The sequence below is a fragment of the Gossypium hirsutum genome, chromosome D10 (assembly GCF_007990345.1).
Source record: "Gossypium hirsutum isolate 1008001.06 chromosome D10, Gossypium_hirsutum_v2.1, whole genome shotgun sequence".
NCBI lineage: Eukaryota > Viridiplantae > Streptophyta > Magnoliopsida > Malvales > Malvaceae > Gossypium > Gossypium hirsutum.
Genome location: NC_053446.1, coordinates 5,635,970 through 5,657,035, shown reverse-complemented (window position 1 = coordinate 5,657,035; position 21,066 = coordinate 5,635,970). Strand labels below are relative to the sequence as shown.

The following is a 21,066-nucleotide window of genomic DNA, read 5'->3' as shown; positions in this document are numbered from 1 at the left end:
GTTATATGAGGGGTTTTGGGTCTCTCTTACATTGGGTCCAATTACGAGATATTCCTGAGCCTTTTTGACTCAATTCTCTGTAATGTGATTCAACTCGATTAAGTTTTTCTATTTCTCAAAATAAATTTTAATATTTGCATATTAAATAAATTTCTCATCTCAATTTTACTCCAGTAAAATTTTGACAATTTTATCTTCTGGTAAAATTTTGATGATTTTACCCCCCAGTAAAATTTTGAGAAAACTCGTTCAATATATCACAACTCAGCATGTTCACTATGATTGAATGGTGTTTTCATTTTTGGGCTACAAAACAGTCCAAAAATATAAACTCATTCTTCCATCATTTTTTTAAGTAATCCTATATAGGATTGCAAATTTTCATTTCTATTTTTATTTCCATTTCGATTTTTGGAAACCTACGTTCATTTTCAATGATTTCATTTCTCCAATTTGAAGAAAATCATAAGCATTCTTAAATATTTCCCATTTCTCTAATTCTATTAATTCCATTCATTTTTATTTAAACACGTAATTCAATTTTGGTTTCAACGAGCTAGCGGAGGGATCGATTAGACATATGAAGTTAAGACTCAAATGATTTATAATTAAGTTTCAACTTTTCGCCTATTAATTATGAACTCATTTAATCACGAAGTCATTCAACTATAGTATCGTGACTGACCTCTCCCCAACGACATACTATTACGAAAGCAACTAATTAATACTTGCCCAATGACCTTGTTATAAGTGTGTTACCCTCATATGATATCCTTGATCTCTTTGGGATAATATTCGGTTTCCAATATAATCCTATTTTATCTCATGATAACCATTACATATTCCTTCATGAAAAGTCAATCGCTATCAAATAGTGATCAAGCCATCCATCACAAAGATGGATGACCCATGGCCAAGTTTACTTTTCATCAACCATGCAATGCTAATGAAAGGATATTATGTACCCATATTCTCTGAACTTTTTTTTTTCTTTATTTTCTATTCTCTTTTCCTTCTCCCTCTATTTTCCTCCCTTCTCCATTTCTTGTAACGTAGTTTTTCTATATTTTTTATTTGTTAAAACTAGTCCCTATATTTTTTTTTGAACAATTTAAATTTTTTTATTTCTTTATTTTCCTTTTCTTCTTCCCTTTTAATTTTCTCTCTTATCATATTCTTCACTGCAAAAATATAATTTTTGTCCACCAAATAAACCAAGTCATTGTTTCTTTCACATGGTTTCTATATTGAATTTCACTCAAAACCGAATATCAATAATTCTTAATCGAATCTTGATTTGAATATAACCTAATTTTGAAACTTAAATTGGATCTAGTTAATTAATATAAAAAGTCATGTCCTTAATCAAATATAAACATAAATTGAATTCTTTATATTCAAAACAAATTTTTTCTGTTTCTAAATTTTTACAGAATCGTGTAGATTATTTCTTTTATTTTCTGACGAATAAAATTAAGCAAACGATAAAATTGATCTAAACCTTTTTGGATATTCCCAAGCAAGTTTGATTGGAAGCCGAGCATGGATGAATTGAAGAGAGAAAGGAAGCATGGAACTAAACTGGTTTAGGTTTAGGTAAATTTGATGGTAAGTTTCGTATGGTGGTCGTTTTAGTTATTGAGAGTGTAGAGCTCGTTTGAAGAATTTGTGAAACAATGTAGTTTCGAGAGAGTGAGAATGTTGTAGGTAAGATATATAAGGTGGTCGTGGGGGATGGTTAGGAGGTTAAGGGAATGGGCTCGGGGAACTTTGTTAGGGGTGGACTGCTATAAGTCATGACTGTCAAGGTCTTCGAGTGAGGCAAGCTTGTGGACTAGGTTATTGAGAGATCCAAATTGGTTAAGTAATGCGACGGTAGGCGATGGTTTGTAATTGTGTGGTAAAAATATGCAAAGTAAGTTTTATTTTGGTTTCAACTTTTGCCTTTTTCTTTTTTCATAAACATAAAAAAGTTTTAACAAATGAAAAACATAGAAAAACTAATTTAAAAAATATGGAAAAGGGAGGAAAACATGGGGAGAAACAAAAGAGAATGAATAATAAAGAAAAAAAGGAAAGTTAGAAGAATATAAAAAAAAATTGTTCAAAACGAAAAAATATAGGGACCAATTGTATAATTTAACATAAAAAATTTGTTTAAAATGATAATTTAATGTGTTACGTCAGCTTATTGTTACACTATTAACGACAATTAACGGTTTAGTGACTAAAATGTTACAACACGTTAACATAAGTGACTAAAACGTAACATTTCAAATATAAGTGACTAAAATATAATTTGAAAGTGACTATTTTGATAGTTTACCTTTTCTCAAACCATATATCAAGTCTTAATAATTACTGAAATTTTATTTACTAATATTTCTAGCGATATATCAATATTTCTAAAGATTTATTCAAACATCTAACGGTTTACCCAAATTGCTAAAGATTTATCAAAATATCTAACAATTTATCAAAATATCTAATATTTTACCAAACACTTTGGATTAACCAAAATATATAATATTTTACCAATATATATATATCGATTTACTAATATTTATATAGATTTACCAAAATATCTAATATTTTAACAAAATAACTAAAATTTTAAATTTACCAAAATATTTAAGACTTTATCAATATATTTCTATCAATTTATCAATATTTTATAGATTTCTTAAAATATCTAACCTTTTAGATTTACCAAAACATCTTAGACTTTACCCATATATCTATTAAATTATCAATATTTATATGAATTTTTTAAAATATATAGCATTTTATCAAAAAAATCTGACAATTTATACATTTTATCAAAAATTTTAAAACTAACCCGTTTGCAATTGTTTTCAACCCACTTATGATCTTTTCCTAAGCTTTTTATGTAGGAGTAGAACCTCCGAAAAATCTACCGCCGAACTTAAGACCTTATATAAGCCAAAAGAAACAAATATTAAAAGTTACGTAGAAACGGCGCTTCTTCTCAAATATATAAATAGAAAAGCGCTTCGTTTTGAAAAACCCTAAACCCTGAAAGAAAGGACAGAACTTCAAGTAGCTCAAGAAAGAGGTAGCACAGCAAGGAAGAAATGAACTAAAAATACATTTGATTTTTCTTTTCCTTTTACTCTTAATTTTTTTTTCTTTTAAAGTGATTTTGCAGGTTAAAACGCAAAGAAAAGCGGCGTTGCTTCCGAGCCGTGCATCTCTTTTTCTGGATTAAAAAGCTACGTTTTGTTTTTGTAATTAATATATAGTTTGTTTGTTTATTTTTTTTTGTCTTGAGGGAGAAATGTCTATGGACGGGAGTTTTAGTCTTGAATTGTCACTTCAGAGGTTTTTTGCTCGCTGTCCTAAGGTTGGGCGTGTTCGGCGCTTCCAGTCCCTTGTGGAAAAGGTATTTATTCTTCCTACAGGTTTTGTTTGGCCTTTTCCTTGTTTGTTTTATTTTGTTGGGAGATGATCAATTTGTGGAGAATAGGAAAGGAAGGCAAAGAACGGCAAAAGAAAATTATTTAGCCTTTTAAGAGCGTAGGTTGTTGAATGCTAATGTTGAGTCCAGCGTTTCATCATGAATCATTTTTCTTTTCACTTCTACTTTTCCCAAATTGATTTCATTCTTTTTGCTCGGTTTTTGTGGTGGGGACGATTTTTTCATATCGATAAACGAGGGAAGATGAAAACTATTGAGTGCATTGCACGATTTTTATTGCTATTTTGAATAGTTGGTTTAAATTTAAACAATTGTCTATTTTTAATTTGGTTGGAACTTGGGACAGGGATGCCTGGTGACTGAAGAAGAAGTAGTGAGTTCTCTGGCAGAGTTACTTCTCCACCCTAAATACACAATTCCATTGATTGGGTGCTTTCGCCCAATAGCACGAAGAGTGGTGGACAAAGCTGTGACTTTGCTAAGGCTTGTGCCTAGTTTGAGGTCAAATTTAGGTGCTAGTGTTGCTGAATCAGGATATCTTGATGATGAAGAAGTTATTAATGTTATTGAGTTCCATATTCAACATGGGAGGGGTTTGAATCTTCATGAGCTTGCTTGCCTAGCTTTCTGCCGTGCCCTTGATTTGGCTCCTTTTTTGTTGGGGTAAATTTATGTTATTGCATCATTTTTCTCTGTTCTAAGCCTGTTCAGAAAATAACTTTAGGCAGGTTACATTTGTATCTAAATCTAATCTAGCTGTATATTTCTACATATCCCGAAGACAATTTTTCTTTTTTAATTTTAAGTTTAGTTAATTCTGAAGAGGAAGGCCTATTTTATACCACCTCACCTTGTAAATCCCTGATTGCCACTGATGATGAATAAACTTTTTCACCTTTATACTTCTTATAGGTGAGCATGCCAAATTATGAGATGGTTGTTTGTCTTTTCTTGCATTTTTGCTTGGTGTAAATGCAATAATTTGAAAGCAAACATCTTAATTAAGCTTTATGTTAGAAATTGGCTGTTATGCCTTGAGTTGTTTAATAGGTGATTGTTTGAATCATTTGGCTGTATTTCATTTTAGAATCTCTGCTAGGACAGCTGAATTTGATTTTCCTTCATTCGTGCTTTAAATGGTTGCTGTCTGAGTTTTCACATGGATATAAATTAATTTTTTATGCTATATACATCATTACAGGATTTATTTGTAGCAACATTTGAAAGTAAGTTGGTCTTTTCTTTTTCTCTGGACCAGGTCTGCATTAAATTACTTCAAATTTGCTCCTCCTCCTTTTGAGCGCATTTTGATGAAGGGGAGTGATTTAGAGCTATCTGCAGAGGTATATTTGACCTTAATTTATTTCTCATAGTCAGAACTAGAACAAGTTTTCTTTTGTTCAACATATCCAGCTAAGATATCGTACAACATTCATGGTCAGATGTCTGGCAACTTTGTGTTGATTATAAGGCATGACCAAATTGTTGGATGTGGAGATAAGTTGTGGTCAGGGGTTATGCTTTGATCAATATTTTTGACAACATTATATTTACATCCATTTTACGTGGTGAATTGGCTTAAGGGTGGAGGTGTTCTTTAAGTTAATTCAGTATCTAGTAAATAAATCTTTAGTTATGACGTCCTACTCAATAATACTCTTTTTTTTCCTGTCTTTCTTATATCATGCTAGAAGATTAGAAGTTAACTATTTTGTTCTGCTTCCCATTCACTACTTGCTTTGTCTTTTTTACTTAAATCAGGTTATTACTCATTACTTGCATGTCGTGCGGACATCTTATCGCCTTCTGGTTGTGGAAACCAATGTTTTCTCTAAATATTGGGATTGGTCATGTTTTTTGGACTTCGTAAGGGAGGTTGTAAATCTTGATCAAGGCAGTGATATCAGCTTTCAAAAGGATATCTCTGACATAAGATGGTGTGGCATAAGGATTCTATCTGTAATCTTAAATATGAATGACAAGGCAGTCTCAAAGTTTGGTGTTGGGGCCGAAGAAGCACATTCTTGTTTTCTGCGGTATGTTTTTCTTCATAACAAATTGCTTATAATAGACAGAGCTTATACAGTTTCTGTTTTATAACGGACAGAGCTTTCATATTTTGCGTTTTTGTTGAATCTTGTCTTGACTCCTTTCAGATGGGAGGAATTCTGCCAAGATATAGCTATTGAGAAAGCTGGTGCATATTTTGGAACCTTTGAACACAATAAGTTGGATTCTGAAAATATAGAACTTAGTTTCAGCCAAGAAAACTACCAGCAATCTTGTGGCCTTTGTTCTTTTACATCATCACAATTTCATGAAAGTGAGCCACCTTTAAGAAATCGGAGGCTGGTGGAGTGGTATGTGAAATTGGCCTGAAACTGTTGTTTTCTTTTGCTGTTATATTGAACTTGTGGACTCACGGTTGTTTGTGGCTTTAGTGTTTTGCTGACTTCATTTTGTGATTCAGGGATGATAAGTCAGCTGGAATACCTTTTGTCATGACTTCTAGATCAAAGCGAAGTTTTGAGATGGTGCTCTTGGCCGTCAGCCAAAAATGGCCTGTTCTTCTGTATGGCCCTGCAGGTGCTGGGAAATCTGCCCTTATTAGCAAGATGGCCTCTGATAGTGGGAACCATGGTATTCTATTTTTAATATATTTCTTTATTATTGTTTTTATCTTTATGCATATTTATAACCATACTACTGTCTGATAGCAGCTCAGATAATACCTACCATTTAGTCACTTTTAAAGATACGTACTTACCTATTTCCATTATGTTGTCAACAAGGCTAGTAACATGGAGGAGTAATGGTCAAAATTGCATTTTTCGCTTCTTATTATATTGGAGTATTAATTATCTTGGATAAAATGTTATTCTGTAGGAGTATTCAGTACCTTGATAGAACTTAGGTAATATTTCATCAGTTTATTTAAACAGGTGCTCTGATTTTATTGGTTACACAGAAAGCTAAGGGTTCTTATAAGGGCCTTAAGGCAGGTCTTACCCAATTATATTTGCTGCCTAATTGTACTATGGCCAAACCCTAGTTTAGTATGGCTTCATAGAATAGAATTATAACTATTTCTGGAACTCTCATGAAGTTGTTCTTCACTATGGCTTTTGTGCTTATGTTTGTTTTCTACTAAACATAGGCAATTATAAAAAATAAATCCTAAAAACTCATAAGCCGTAAATAAAACAATAATAATGTTAAGGACCTGCCTCTAGAGATTTCAAGAAAATTTGGAGATCCTGATTTTCTAAATTATCTTTAGCCTTTAAATTGCATATAACTTAAATACAGGTGCCAGTTACTAACTTCAATAATTTGGAAACTAATAATAATAACTCTTAATATGGGTGGTCCTAAACGGGTCAAATATCCCGTGGATGTCCTTACACAACTTGATGCTTAAGTTCGTATACAGTCTGTTCTTTCTCTCTTGTCTGCTTGCTCATTTATGTTTGTTTCGTGTTCATGGTATGTTTCTGTCTGTAGTTCTTTCTATTCACATGGATGATCAAATTGATGGAAAAACATTGGTTGGGAGTTATGTTTGTACTGAGCAACCTGGTGAATTTAGATGGCAGCCTGGATCACTTACTCAGGTTTGTAATGAGTTTTATTGTTTTCCTTACTTTTGCTCCCGATCTTCTGGGGTCTGGCTTATTTTTCAAATTCCACTTTCCCTCAGGCTGTTCTGAATGGATTTTGGGTTGTATTTGAGGATATTGACAAAGCACCATCAGATGTACTATCTATTATATTACCGTTGTTAGAAGGTTCAAGCTTATTTATAACTGGTTTCGGGGAGGTATGTGACTCTGTTCTAAAATTTCATGATGAAATTAGTGTTGTTCTCGTTTGACCTTGTAGCTCCAGGGATGAAAAGTTCTCTTTGAACTGTTATAGCATTTTAATTGGATTAACCTGGTTAATTGTATGAATGTTAATCAGGCCTTGACAGGCTGTTTGCTATTTTGATTTTTTCTTTGTTGAAGCTGAACATGAGTCCAAATGAAGTCCTGTTTCTATGCAGCTTCTACTTGATTGAAAAAGTCTTGCTTTTCTTTTCTTAAATCACTCTCCTTGTTACCAGTTAGTGTAATTTTTTCATGTCTAATTTTGAGGATGATCATATTTCTTATAACTTATTTCATCTTGTTCTACATCAATAGCAACTCTTGTGACAGACAGAACAAATAGAGAAAATGGCTTAATCCCTCAGTTAATGTTTTTAGAAACCAACAGAGCTTCTTGTGCAGGAAATTAGGGTGGCCGAGAGCTTCCGTTTATTTTCAACTATTTCTACTTCCAAAAGTGATATCTCTCACGGAATAGAAGGTCTGTTAATGCTTTCTTATTCTCCATTGTAAAACTTGCTGGTTGTTTTTTTCGTTTTTTTCCTGTTTACTGTATATTTTTCTGAGTGAACTTCAATTTCTCAGTTGTTTATGTGTTGAGTTCTGTGTTCTGTTGGAGTGTTGCTCCTTGGTTACTTTTGCTAGTTTTCTTAGGGTACCTGACCTTATCTCTGGGGAGATCTTTGTAGTTTGATCTTGGTTTAAGTTGAAAGAATACTGCCAGTATTCAATCTTCTAAAACCAGGTGCTTCATTGTGTTTTTTGTGTTTTCATGGTTTCTTTTTCTCCTTTTCTTGTTACAATATGCTGCTGGAGAGACATCTGTAATTCTTATCCTTGGTAAAGGCTCAATTCCATAAGTTTCTTGGTCATAGTTAAAGGGTCCATTGGTGTACAAGCCTTCTGAAACAAACTCTTTCATCCTGTCTGGCAGTCAGTTGTTAAAAACAAATCTGGAGGTCACGATCTCAATATAAAGCCTGTAAAGAAAAAATCGAATTCAAGTGATTATAATAGTGACTCTCTCATAATAATTTATGTTAGAAATAACTTGACAATCCTAGAAATATAAGCATTTGCGATGAGTTTGGTGTATTGTATAATGAAATTTTCTTTGCTGTATCTTTTGCAGACTGTTAGGCTTCATGTACTTTTAGTTATGGTTTCCATTGCAATTTTTGGTGGCAGGTGGGAATTTAAATGGAGTCCTGTGGAGGAAAGTGATGATTGAGCCACCAAGTAATCTTGACTTAGAAAAGATAGTAGCAGCATGGTATCCAAATTTGGAGCCTCTTGCTAAAAAGCTTGTAGGTAGGTCCAACTATGCCTCAAGAAACTCTGTTGTTGGGCTATGTTGTTTGTTGGCTACTAATTATGCTTTTGCTTCAGAAACTTTTGAAGGGGTTAACTCCGTCTATCTACACCAATCTGTGGACTTCAATCCTGGAAAATCTGTTTCCTTAAGTTCACTCAGCAAGTTCTCATTGAGGTAAGAGGTCACTAATGATTCTGTATTGTGATGGCAGCAGCTAGATTAAACTTTCCTGGCACTTGATGACAGGGATCTACTCAAGTGGTGCAAGAGAATTGCTGGATTGGGTTATAGTTTTACGTCTGATGTTCTGCCAGCTTCTGAACGCTCTTGTATTTATCAGGAGGTATGGTTTTTGCTTAGTATTTTATATATATGCTTCTGATTTTTGTTATTGGTATAGTTTACATGTTGTTCTTAGTGAGTTATTTTTTCATTCTTATAGGCTGTGGCAATTTTTGCTAGCTTTTCTACATCAGTTGGAAACAGGCTGGCTATAATGAAAGAGGTTTCAAAGAAGTGGGCGGTTTCAACTTATCAGGCAGAAACGTTGTATCCTCACGATGAACCTATAATTAAGGTGGCTATTATCTTAGGTTGTTGTGAGATACGTCATATGAGTATTAGATGACAATTTGGTTCTCATACTGAGAGTTTAATTGCAGGATTTGCTATCTGAACTTAGGATTGGACGAGTCACTCTTCAACGAACTGAAGCAACTGTGAGTAGCAAGCTTTTTGGATTGTGTTATTTTGACTTTGATTACCTTTTGCTTCTTTTTGATGTTGTGATTCGTGCAGTTATATGATGAGAAGAGACCTTTTGTCAAGATTCGTAGTTCTTTGCATATACTTGAGAGAATAGCTTGCTCTGTTAAGTACAATGAGCCTGTTCTATTGGTTGGTGAAACTGGCACAGGGAAGACTACACTTGTGCAGAATCTAGCTATGAGGCTAGGGCAGAAACTTACTGTTCTGGTATGCTGGTTGATCATCTCTCTATCTATTGCACAGGCAGATTCACATACACGGGGCTGTGAATGATTGATTGGCACTTACATCATTATGCTTTGTTTTTTTTTTCTTTTTCCCCCCCAGAACTTAAGTCAGCAAAGTGATGTTGCTGATCTATTAGGAGGATTCAAGCCTATGGATGCTCGGTCTATTTGCATTCCCCTATACAATGAATTTAAATTTCTTTTTTCAAGGGCATTTTCTTTGAAGGTATTCTTAGTTTTAGTATTTTGTTTCCTTCTGTTCTAACTTATGTTGGGATGTAACTTCTACCCCTGTTTGCTTTGAATATGTAGGGAAACGATGAATATTTTGCTCGTTTGCAAGAGCTTTTGTGCAGTAAGAATTGGGAGAAGTTACTTCGTAAACTTAAGAATGGTGTTAATTTATTCAAAAAGTTAATCGAAGAAGAGAGGTCTGGTTCAGCAAGAAAGCGGAAAAAACCTTTAGATGTGGAAAAGAAGGTAAAAGCTTGGGAGGATTTTTCTGCTAGACTTGAAACTGCTCACAGGCAGATTGCTTCTTCTGGGATGGTGTTCTCCTTTGTAGAAGGTGTCTTTGTGACTGCGCTTAGAAATGGTCAGTGGGTTTTGCTTGATGAGGTGAATTTGGCTCCTCCTGAGATTTTGCAGAGAGTTATTGGCGTTCTTGAAGGCGAGAATGGGTCACTTTGTTTAGCTGAAAGAGGTGATGTCAGTAATATTAACCGGCATCCTAATTTTCGTGTATTTGCTTGCATGAATCCTGCAACTGATGCTGGGAAGCGGGATTTGCCATATGCTTTACGGAGTAGATTTACAGAATACTTTGTTGATGATATATTGGAGGACCAAGATTTGGACATATTTATTCAAAAATTTTTGGGTGACAGTGGATCAGGTAGTGATCTAGTAGAAAGAATTAGGTGTCTTTATAAAGTTGCCAAGAAGGATTCTGAGGAAAGGCTGCAAGATGGGGCCAATCAAAAGCCACAATACAGTTTAAGGTCTCTGTACAGGGCACTAGAATTTACAAGGAAAGCAGAGAGAAAATTTGGGTTTCAGAATGCAATTTATGATGGTTTCTATATGTTTTTTGTTAGTTTATTGGATAGGCCAAGTGCGAAGAAAATGAAGGAAAGGATTTTGCACTATCTGTTAAGAGGAAGTAAACCTTCTTATGTACCATTTCATCAGTACATAATGATTAAAGAAAACTCCAGTTCTAATGAATTCTTGAAGAACTATGTGCTGACTGAGACTATTAAGAAGCATCTAAGGAACTTGTCACGCGCTGTTTTTATTAAAAGATATCCTGTTCTTTTACAAGGTCCAACTTCTAGTGGGAAGACTAGCCTTGTTCAGTATCTTGCTACCATCACTGGTCATGAATTTGTTAGGATAAATAATCATGAACACACTGATCTGCAGGAGTATTTAGGTACTTACATAACCGATGCCCATGGGAAGCTTGTATTTCAGGAGGGTGTGTTGGTTAAAGCAGTTCGAAATGGTTACTGGATTGTTTTGGATGAGTTAAATTTGGCTCCAACTGATGTTCTAGAGGCACTAAACCGGTTGCTTGATGATAACAGGGAGCTCTTTGTGCCTGAACTGCGTGAAACAATTCGAGCACATCCAAATTTCATGCTTTTTGCAACTCAAATCCACCTACTTTCTATGGTGGGCGTAAAATGCTTTCTCGAGCATTTCGCAATCGGTTTGTGGAGATTCATGTTGATGAAATACCAGAAGATGAATTGAGCACAATTTTGAAGCAAAGGTGTCAGATACCCGAAAGCTATGCCAAGAAAATGGTTGAGGTTATGAAGGAGTTGCAGCTGCATCGCCAAAGCAGCAAAGTATTTGCTGGAAAACATGGATTTATAACTCCAAGGGACTTGTTCCGTTGGGCTGATCGCTTCAGAATTTCTGGGATATCTTATGAAGATTTGGCCAGGGATGGATATCACCTTTTGGGTGAGAGGCTACGGGTTGAGGATGAGAAACGCGTAGTCCAAGAAGTTTTGGAGAGACATCTACGTGTCAAACTTGTCAAAGATGACTTATACAAATCGGTATCTAGTCTTCTTGATCTAGATCATTTGCATAAAGTTTGATATTATTTTATTTATTTATTTGTTTTACATTGCTGTTTGCATGCTCTTTTCATGGATTTACCATTTATGGACTACATGCTAGTTTGGGATTTCATGTTGATGCATAATGGGTACAGACATGCAGTTACATTATATGTGTGACCTATCAAGCATTTTGAGGGAGATTTATTGTTTGTTAGTTTTGTGTGTTTTGCATGCAGTTGACGTGTGCATTACATTCCCAATTTTATTTAAAATGTGCTTGGCCAATACACGTTTGACATTTTCTATATGCAACTCTTGAAATTCTTGATGGCTGAATATTACCTCTTATTGTTACTACTGTTCATAGTTTTTTTTTTCTCTTTAATTTGTTTATTTATGCTGGAAGTTACTGCTTATCTTTCGTTTTGAATATCCACCATGAATCATTTCAGCTTGATCCAGTAAATCTGGTTAATTATTGATCAGTATGCACTGGTAAAATGTAGTATTTTTTTAATGCATTTAGTCTGGCTATAATCACTAGCTTCATGGGTTTGCAAGGTTAGTGCTTGCTAACTTGTATAAAGATTATCATACCTGACAAAGCATTTTTCTTTCAAGCATTTGCACCTGAGAATTTCTTTATGGGTTTCTGTGTCTCCATCTCTGTTTTATTTGCAGAATGGGAATAATATCTTGATTGGGTCAATAGTTCTCTGCTTGCTGTTTAAAAGGTTCTAGCATCTAATACACATTTTGCTATCCTTTTTTCTTCTAGGAGTTGCTTGGTGAGGAGCCTGTTCCGGAGAGTCTTGGGAAGTAAGGACTGATAACCTGTTTTATTTGATCTTGGTTTTGCTAATTTCTGTTCAATTTCATTTTAATTCTAAAGGATCTCATTCATTGCAGTGTTATCTTAACTAAAAGCATGAGAAGATTATACTTTCTTGTTAGACGTTGCTATAAGTTCCGTGAGCCAGTGCTCCTTGTTGGTGAAACTGGTGGTGGGAAGACTACAGTGTGCCAGTTACTGAGTATTGCCTTGGGGTTAAATTTACACATTTTGAATTGTCACCAGTATACTGAAACGTCTGATTTTCTTGGGGTTTGTTTGCTTTCTTTCTCACAAGCTATTGTTATAGTTGGAAATTTAAATTCTCTTTGAGATTCTAATGCAATGTTTAACAGGGTTTCTATCCAATTCGAGATAGATCTAGGTTGTCCTCGGAATACGAACTTGTGATTGAACGATTGAAGCCATTGAAGGCCCTTATTAATTTTCCTGAAGAGTTGGTTAGTTTGTTTTGGTTGGAAATAGTCTGTGGGTTTCTTAGCTTATTTTTATTTCCTGTAAGATAATGATGAGCTTCTCAAATATGTTCGGCTGCAGGATATTTCTTCAGATATTAATCGTGCTTCATCAACTCTTAATCAGCTGAATGTAATTAGCAGCAAATACAGACAAGGGCTTCTTTCAAATTCTGGTGTTACTTTGCAAGATATTGGTAATTTAGAGGAGGTTAAACAGGAGCTTGATCAGCTTAATCGTAAATGGAAGACAATTTTTATGTGGCAAGATGGGCCTCTTGTCCAGTCTATGAAGTCTGGTGACTTATTTCTTGTTGATGAAATTTCTTTGGCTGACGATAGTGTGCTGGAAAGGTTGAATAGTGTGTTGGAGCCCGAAAGGAAACTGGTAAACTATTCTTGTTTGAAGATTTTGGGCTTTGCAGTGTATTTCAAGTTAGCTAGTTAAAAAATATTAGATATCCTGGTGCTTTTATACTTCTGTATGTTGAGTTGAACTGTTCTTTCACCTGTAATTTCCATTTCATAGAATAGTTTAGGCAGGGTGTTTCTGAATATCTGATTATATGATATTTTCTTTTAGCTATTTGCTGGGAGTATATTGTTCTTTAGTTGCAACTGCCACCCTTACACCTTGTTTTGTATTTTCTGTGCAGTCTTTGGCTGAGAAAGGAGGAAACGTTCTAGAGAATATTACAGCTCATGAAAACTTCTTAGTTCTTGCAACTATGAATCCTGGTAGTGACTATGGTAAAAAGGAATTATCTCCTGCTCTTCGTAATCGATTTACTGAGATATGGGTTCCATCTGTCAACGATTTGATCGAGCTTAAGAGTATTGCTTTGAATAGGTATGGAAGCTTTCAAGAAAAGATGTTGTCGACTAAGGTCATTGAAATGTTGTAATAATATTTTATTTATATTGCAGATTATCCCGCTTTGAACTGTCTTATATTGTAAGCCCTATGGTCAACTTCTACGAGGTATGCTCTGATATAATTCCTTATTTGTGGCTTCTGACCATGCCTATAGATAACTATAACGCAATTAACTTCGCAAGGTTGAAGTATCTTTCCCATGTTTTTTCATCATAAAGCTTGGAGAATTATCTCTCTGATTAATTATGATACTCAGAAATCCCCTTCCTATTTGCACACTTTCTAACTTATAATGTATATGATATACTTTGCCTTACTGTTCATCTATTCTGTGTGTTGGGGCTGGCTTACCCTTATCATGCATTTTAAAGTATCTAATAATTATGATATTAGAATATGTTCTTTTTAAGTTGCTCTTTTCCTTGTTCTCTTCTTTTATGCTGACTCCTTTTATTTTTCCTTTTGAGACTGCCACTGGATATGATTGTAGTATTTCTTTGTCCTATGGAATTTAGTTTTTCCTTATTTCAATTTTTAATCATCTTGGCTGGCGGTGGACCAAAAAATAATAATTTTCATTGTGTTTGATTTGTGCTGAATCAATGTAATTCACTGATCTAATTAATTTCTTGTACCTTGCAGTGGTTTAATCAATTGCAAATTGGGAGGTTCCTCACTGTCAGAGATCTTCTATCTTGGGTAGCATTTGTTAATGTGTCTAAATTGGGACCAGAGCATGCGTTTATTCATGGTGCCTTCCTTGGTTTGCTTGATGGATTAAGTTTAGGTATACTCTTCCAGTAACAATTAGTTATTGTAATTCCTCCTTCTGCTTGATGCGTAGAATGTGACATGAATTTCTTGATAGTACTGAGACAGACAACTTCACACAAAATGCTTTTTCTATTTAGTATTATGACTAGCCTTCGTGGTTAATATTGACCTACTCTTAGCATTTATTTCCCTGTATTTTGTTAGTTGTTGTGACACTTTGTTAATCCTGTTATATTGTCTTCTATGTTACCAATGATCCTTGTCATTATTTTTGCCTCTTATTGTTCTTAATTTTTATTTTCAGGGACTGGTCTTTCTAAAAAGGATTGTTGTAAATTGAGGGAAAGATGCTTGTCTTTTCTTTTAGAGCTGTTACAGGTAATGTGGCCTTCTTCTTCTTATTGTGTTTTGTTGTTAAAGAAGCGTACCATTGATTTATGGTTAGTTTGTAAGCTTTTATGGTTCTCAACCACAACTAACAATGGTAGTGGCTGGCCTTAGCACTACCAAATTCAGTTAGCTTGGCATTAAAGTTCATTAAATGAACTGAAACTCGGGCATCTTTTCTTCTTAACTTTTCATAAGTAGTTAATACCAGTGTTTATTGGATTTTACTAGTCTGTCCCTTTGTTTATTTCTTAAAGCTGTTACCTTGAATCATTGCAAGAGAAACAAGTTTACATGTATTCCCTTATAATAACCGGTGCATATGTCATGACTTAAATTACTGGTGCAGGAAAGCTTCTTATCATTTGAAATTTGAGTTTGAGGGTTTTTGGTTATGTAGGATATGTGTTTGATTGGATTCATATTTCCAATTAATGTAAAGGGGTACGTGTATCAGCTGAACTATAATAAAGCTTGTCTACTAAGGTTTTATGGTGGGTTAAGGCTTGAAGTTAGAGAGATTGAGGGGATTATGGCTATGTTAGAATGTGGGTTGATTGTATTGAGAATTGCAATTAATGGAAAAGGGTGCATGTATCAACAGAAGTATAAAGCTTGCCATCTGTGCGTTCCTTTTCTATGAAGTATCTGGAAGTGCACTTGGGTAATGAGAGAAAACATGTACATGATAAAGAAAAAAGGATCAAAAATTGAATCACAAATTCTGCAAAAATTCTCTACATGTCAAGCCTTCATTAAAAGTTAACTCTTCTGAAGAAGAGAAGAAATACTTTCTCTAGTTATATTGTAAAATACAAGCAAGTTTAGTAGAAGTATTGCATCTATAATAGGAAATGTGTCTGAATGGTAAGGAAAATGATGGAATTGTGTTTTTCTCTCTTTTCATGTCAAATTGATGCCAATTGTTTTTCCCGATAGTTTGTTGAATTATACATTCCATAATTTATTATGTTACTTTTTCCCAATAGTCTGTATGTTCAGAAGGAATCATACATTTCATATTTTATGTTGTTATATTTCTTGCTTTGCTTTCTGATATTCATTGGTTGCTCAAAAGCTGTTGTTTAATGTTTGGTTTTAACTTTTTTCTGTCTGTAGTCCTAGTTTCCTAGTGATTAATGGTGCTTGGACTTTTTGTTCTGCAGCTGGACAATAAGAATTTTTTGTACTCAAAACTGTCAAAAATGGAGAACTATGGTTGGGGTGATATAGGAGCACCTACAGAAGTTAACACAGATAGCATGCTACACAATGATGTCTTTGGTATTGATCCCTTTTATATTGAAAAAGGTGATTACTTATTCAATCTAAATAGTGCAGCATTTTAGTTATTATTTGTTGTTTCTTTTTCTCTCTTCTTTCAAGTTAATCGAAAATATTGTACTTGTACCGGACGCTTTTATTTAATTCTGGAAGTTCACATTTAGAATGGGTTCTGTGACATTATGGCTTTTGTAATTGTGCTTGTTCTAAACTCAGTTAAGGAAATTGAGGTTAGCAACAAAACAATGGCTTAGGTTGGAGATAGAACTTCAGTATACTAGACCAGAATAATCTAGTCAAGTTAGAGTTTTGTCAGACTCTTTTTTTCCATGATTTGAGTACTGAAGCTACATATTGGGGACTGGAAAAAAGAATAATCTTGGACTCATTTTCAATATGCAGTTGTATTACACAAAACTGTTTGGCCTTTTATCCTTACCCTAGTGTCAACGGCTTAAACAACTTTTTGTGTCTAGGTTCTGAAAAGATTGAAGCACATGGATTTGAGTTTTTGGCACCTACTACACGGAAAAATGCGTTACGAATGTTGAGGGCCATGCAACTTTCAAAGCCAGGTATGTCTCTATAAGTTGCATGCTACGTTTCCTAGATTTTTCTTCTCTAAAGTACCTGCATCAACACCTATGTCTGATACATATTCAGACACACCCCTATTCGACACATTACGTGGGCTGTTGTTATTTTGATTTCAATGATATCTTTGTACTTATCTGTTAAAATTGTTCCTATACTTCTCAGTTCTATTGGAAGGTAGTCCAGGTGTTGGGAAGACAAGTTTGATAGTTGCATTAGGAAAATTTTCGGGGCATAAAGTTGTTCGTATAAACTTATCTGAGCAGGTTGGTAATTTTTCTATTGTTACTTTAAATGTTTTTAATTCTTACTCTTATGATGTATTTGAGTGGATCTAATTGGGCATCTGGTGCAGACTGACATGATGGATTTGCTGGGGTCTGACTTGCCTGTCGAGAGTGATGAAGGAATGAAGTTTGCTTGGTCTGATGGAATTTTATTGCAGGTAATACAACTTTTAGATTTAAAGCTTTTTTATTTTTATTATACGTGGAAGTACACAATATCTCTCTGTCTGTGTAGGCTTTGAAGGAGGGTTGTTGGGTTTTGCTGGATGAACTTAATCTTGCTCCACAATCTGTCTTAGAGGTATGGTTGCCAAGCTTTGTTACAGTAGAGTTGTTTATTTAAATAGCCAGCTCCTGCAAGTCCTTTCAGGCAAAAGAAAGCTGTTAATTTTATATTTCATGTCCAAAATTAATTAAAATAAACAGTAAAAGTATGTCAATTAAGCGCACTGTTGTTGTTCATTAGGGTTTAAATGCAATATTGGATCATCGAGCTGAGGTTTTTATTCCAGAACTTGGTCGTACTTTTAGTTGCCCGGCATCTTTCCGAGTTTTCGCTTGTCAGAATCCTTCTTCTCAAGGCGGTGGGAGGAAGGGGCTACCGAGGTCTTTTCTTAATCGTTTCACTAAGGTTTGTTGATCTGCTTCCACTGATCTTAAAGTACACGTAAGATATATCTGGTTGATGAATGATGAACTGACCATGTAACATTCTGCCATTTCAGGTATATATTGATGAGTTAGTTGAGGAGGACTACCTTTTCATCTGCAGCTCACTTTATCCATCAATTCCATGTCCTGTACTTTCAAATTTGATCTCATTTAATAGACGGTTACATGAGGATACCATGTTGCATCACAAGTTTGCTCAGAATGGATCACCTTGGGAGTTTAATCTGCGTGATGTGCTTCGGTCTTGCCAAATCCTACAAGGTGTAATTTGTATTATGTTTTCTTTTAATAGCTAATTTTCAACTTGATGTTTACTGAGGGTTTTTGTTTTTAATAAAAAGGCGCTTACTGAGGTCTTAAGATAAATTATTTTAGGTACACCAGTTGGTAGCTTCATCAATCTTATCTATGTTCAAAGAATGCGTACTGCAGCTGATCGCAGACAAGTTATGCAGCTGTATGAACAGGTTTTTGGGGTTAAACCATCTATAAATCCTTTCCCAAGAGTGCAGCTCAATCCTGATTACTTGATTGTTGGGAGTGCTGCTATTAAAAGAAAATTTTCACAGCCATTGAGTGATTCTAGTCAGCTGAAAGTTCTGCCCAGTGTTCGTTGCAATTTAGAAGCTGCTGCACATTGTGTACAACGAGGATGGTTGTGTATCTTGATAGGCCCACCATCATTTGGAAAAACTTCATTGATAAGGTTGCTGGCTGAGCTTACTGGCAATGTACTACATGAATTAAATCTGTCATCAGCAACTGACATTTCTGAACTGCTTGGATGTTTTGAGCAATATAATGCCCTTCGTGATTTTCGCTTGGTTGTTGCTCAAGTTGGTCGTTTTGTTAATGAGTATAGCAGTATGGTATTGGAGACCTCAATGAAGACATTCTTACATGACAGAAAGGATTTAATTGCCAGATGGCTTGCTTTTTTATCTGATGTTAATTCTGACTTAGTGCCAAGTTCTTTTATGTGCTCTGAGATTTCGGATGGCTTTTACAAGTCTCTTTCTTCATTGATTGAAATTATTGAACAGCTGAAGTCCGATTTAGGAAAAAATGTTTTGCCTATTTCATGGGCAAGAGAGGACCTGGAAAGAACCATGAAAACCATATTGAAATTGCAAGAGCACATGAAAAGGCCGTCTTCTGTTAAGTTCGAATGGGTTACGGGATTATTGATAAAGGCTATAGAGAATGGAGAATGGATTGTTCTTGAGAATGCAAATCTTTGTAATCCTACGGTATGCAGATTTTGTCATATGATCTAAAATCTTGTAATATTTTTGTTACTGTCTTGTTCATTAACTAATAGGTTTTCTGGGTTTTTTCTGTCAGGTTCTTGATAGAATAAACTCTTTGGTGGAACCGGATGGAACAATTACTGTAAATGAGTGCGGGTTTGTTGATGGAAAACCTGTTGTTCTCCGCCCACACTCTAATTTTCGAATGTTTCTCACTGTAAACCCAAGCTTCGGTGAAGTATCTCGAGCGATGCGAAACAGAGGTGTTGAAATATTCATGATGGATCCGTATTGGATTTTTGAGGAAGGAAGTGGATATAATTCTGAGGAGCTAGAGATGAAAGATGTGCAGAGATTTCTTGTTCTTGCAGGCATTCCTGGCGTTAAGTTGGTTGACTCAATGGCCAAAGCACATGCCTATGCTAGGAATGAAGGTTTATGTCTTAATGTATGCATCACTTATCTTGAGCTTGCACGGTGGGTTCAATTATTTCAGCACCTTCTCATGAATGGTAATCAGCCGCTATGGAGCCTCCAAATAAGTTGGGAGCATACCTATCTTTCATCTTTTGGCGAGGCTGAAGGGATTAACATTGTCAATCATGCGAAGAATGCTTATTTGTCGGTGACTGAATTGCATGCATCCAATTCATCACTGGAGTCTTCTCTTTGTTTACCTGGAGGGTGGCCAATACCGTTAACTTTGAGAGATTTTACATGGTATTCAAAAGGGGCCTTGGTCAAGCAGAATTGCTCATATTTGGAGTTCTTGGGAGCACACTATGCATCACATGAACTTGCTATTGGTATCTGTCCTGTTGAGGACATGTTACATAGGTTTGGATGCAAGCGAACATATCTATTGAACTCTAAGATGTTACATAGGACTCTCTATCCTCATGTTTCTAAAAGATTGACTTCAGATTCTGATGACAAAAAGGAATTTAACTTAAATGTTGTAGATAAGATGTTGTTGTTTGCTGCAAACTGGGTAATTGAACAGGCAACAGAAGATGATTTTCAGCTGTATCTTAAGTGGTTTAGCTGGTTTAGTTTTCAATTGGAGCCATATGGTCAGTTTTTCGAATCTTTTTTAACTTCACTTGAACAGGAAAGGAGGCATCCGATTTGGACCTATATAATTCACTGTCGTCAAGAGCTTATATCACTTAATCAAGTAAATACAAACTTGCATCCAACCACTATGCTTTCTCTGGAATTATTTAATTTAACTTCATCAGATCATTTGTCAAATTCATCAAGTAAGCTCCTGTATGATGCTGTTCGCTGTGTGAGCCTACTCAGACTTAGTTATCAACAATGGAACACTGAAAGTAGGCATAAATACACAGATGAGTCACATTGTTTCATACCTTTTCTGGAAGCTCTTCGTAGTTTGGAGGAGGAAGTCTTAAGAATGCTTGTTGGGTCTACTTCTTTTGATTTGTTATATGATTTTTACACCAATCTCCTTGAAGATCATATACTGTTCTGGGAAGCTCTTATCTCATGGCAGCTTGAGGGCTTGCTGTTATCTGGGCGTTCATTATTAAAAGATGCTGAAAAGCTGAAGGAATTTTGCCCTACTGCAGTTAAGAATATGCTGGTTAGCCTCCTGAACAGTCTATCTTGCAACTTTTCTCATATTTATTATTTCATTCTTTAATTATAGAATTTGCTACTTTATTATCTTTGATGTAATTGAGGGGTAAATCATTTTGGCAACATGCTGCATAGGAAACTAAGAATCTTGCTGAACCTTTATGGTTGCGTTTCGATTGGGAGAGATCACTGCTATGGGTTCATGGGGGTCACCCAATACTGCCTCCATCTCCCAAATTGTATTATCAACAGCGTCAGCTTTTACAGTTTTGTGAGTTAGTTTGGCCAACAAAGGGAAAATTATGCACGAAGGGTATTGTTTCCTATGCTGGTAT

General features: G+C 35.1%; 1 protein-coding gene across 1 annotated transcript in view; it reads left to right on the top strand.

The window, feature by feature from the left end:
- The first annotated feature begins 2,969 nt into the window (after positions 1-2,969).
- The window catches only part of LOC107916406 (midasin), a 33,500-nt gene continuing 15,403 nt past the window's right edge, over positions 2,970-21,066 (top strand). Inside the window, 36 exon segments of the mRNA XM_041102939.1 lie at positions 2,970-3,403; positions 3,786-4,102; positions 4,698-4,782; positions 5,201-5,475; positions 5,596-5,799; positions 5,910-6,079; positions 6,944-7,053; positions 7,140-7,259; positions 7,711-7,789; positions 8,497-8,619; positions 8,698-8,797; positions 8,870-8,966; positions 9,066-9,200; positions 9,286-9,342; positions 9,422-9,598; positions 9,719-9,844; positions 9,931-11,272; positions 11,275-11,690; positions 12,475-12,515; positions 12,606-12,801; positions 12,885-12,989; positions 13,087-13,392; positions 13,661-13,854; positions 13,932-13,986; positions 14,524-14,668; positions 14,960-15,033; positions 16,209-16,353; positions 16,803-16,901; positions 17,086-17,186; positions 17,276-17,365; positions 17,443-17,508; positions 17,674-17,838; positions 17,933-18,140; positions 18,255-19,129; positions 19,224-20,735; positions 20,867-21,044. Coding sequence (XP_040958873.1) covers positions 3,299-3,403; positions 3,786-4,102; positions 4,698-4,782; positions 5,201-5,475; positions 5,596-5,799; positions 5,910-6,079; positions 6,944-7,053; positions 7,140-7,259; positions 7,711-7,789; positions 8,497-8,619; positions 8,698-8,797; positions 8,870-8,966; positions 9,066-9,200; positions 9,286-9,342; positions 9,422-9,598; positions 9,719-9,844; positions 9,931-11,272; positions 11,275-11,690; positions 12,475-12,515; positions 12,606-12,801; positions 12,885-12,989; positions 13,087-13,392; positions 13,661-13,854; positions 13,932-13,986; positions 14,524-14,668; positions 14,960-15,033; positions 16,209-16,353; positions 16,803-16,901; positions 17,086-17,186; positions 17,276-17,365; positions 17,443-17,508; positions 17,674-17,838; positions 17,933-18,140; positions 18,255-19,129; positions 19,224-20,735; positions 20,867-21,044 — 8,593 coding nt within the window. The 5' untranslated portion in view covers positions 2,970-3,298.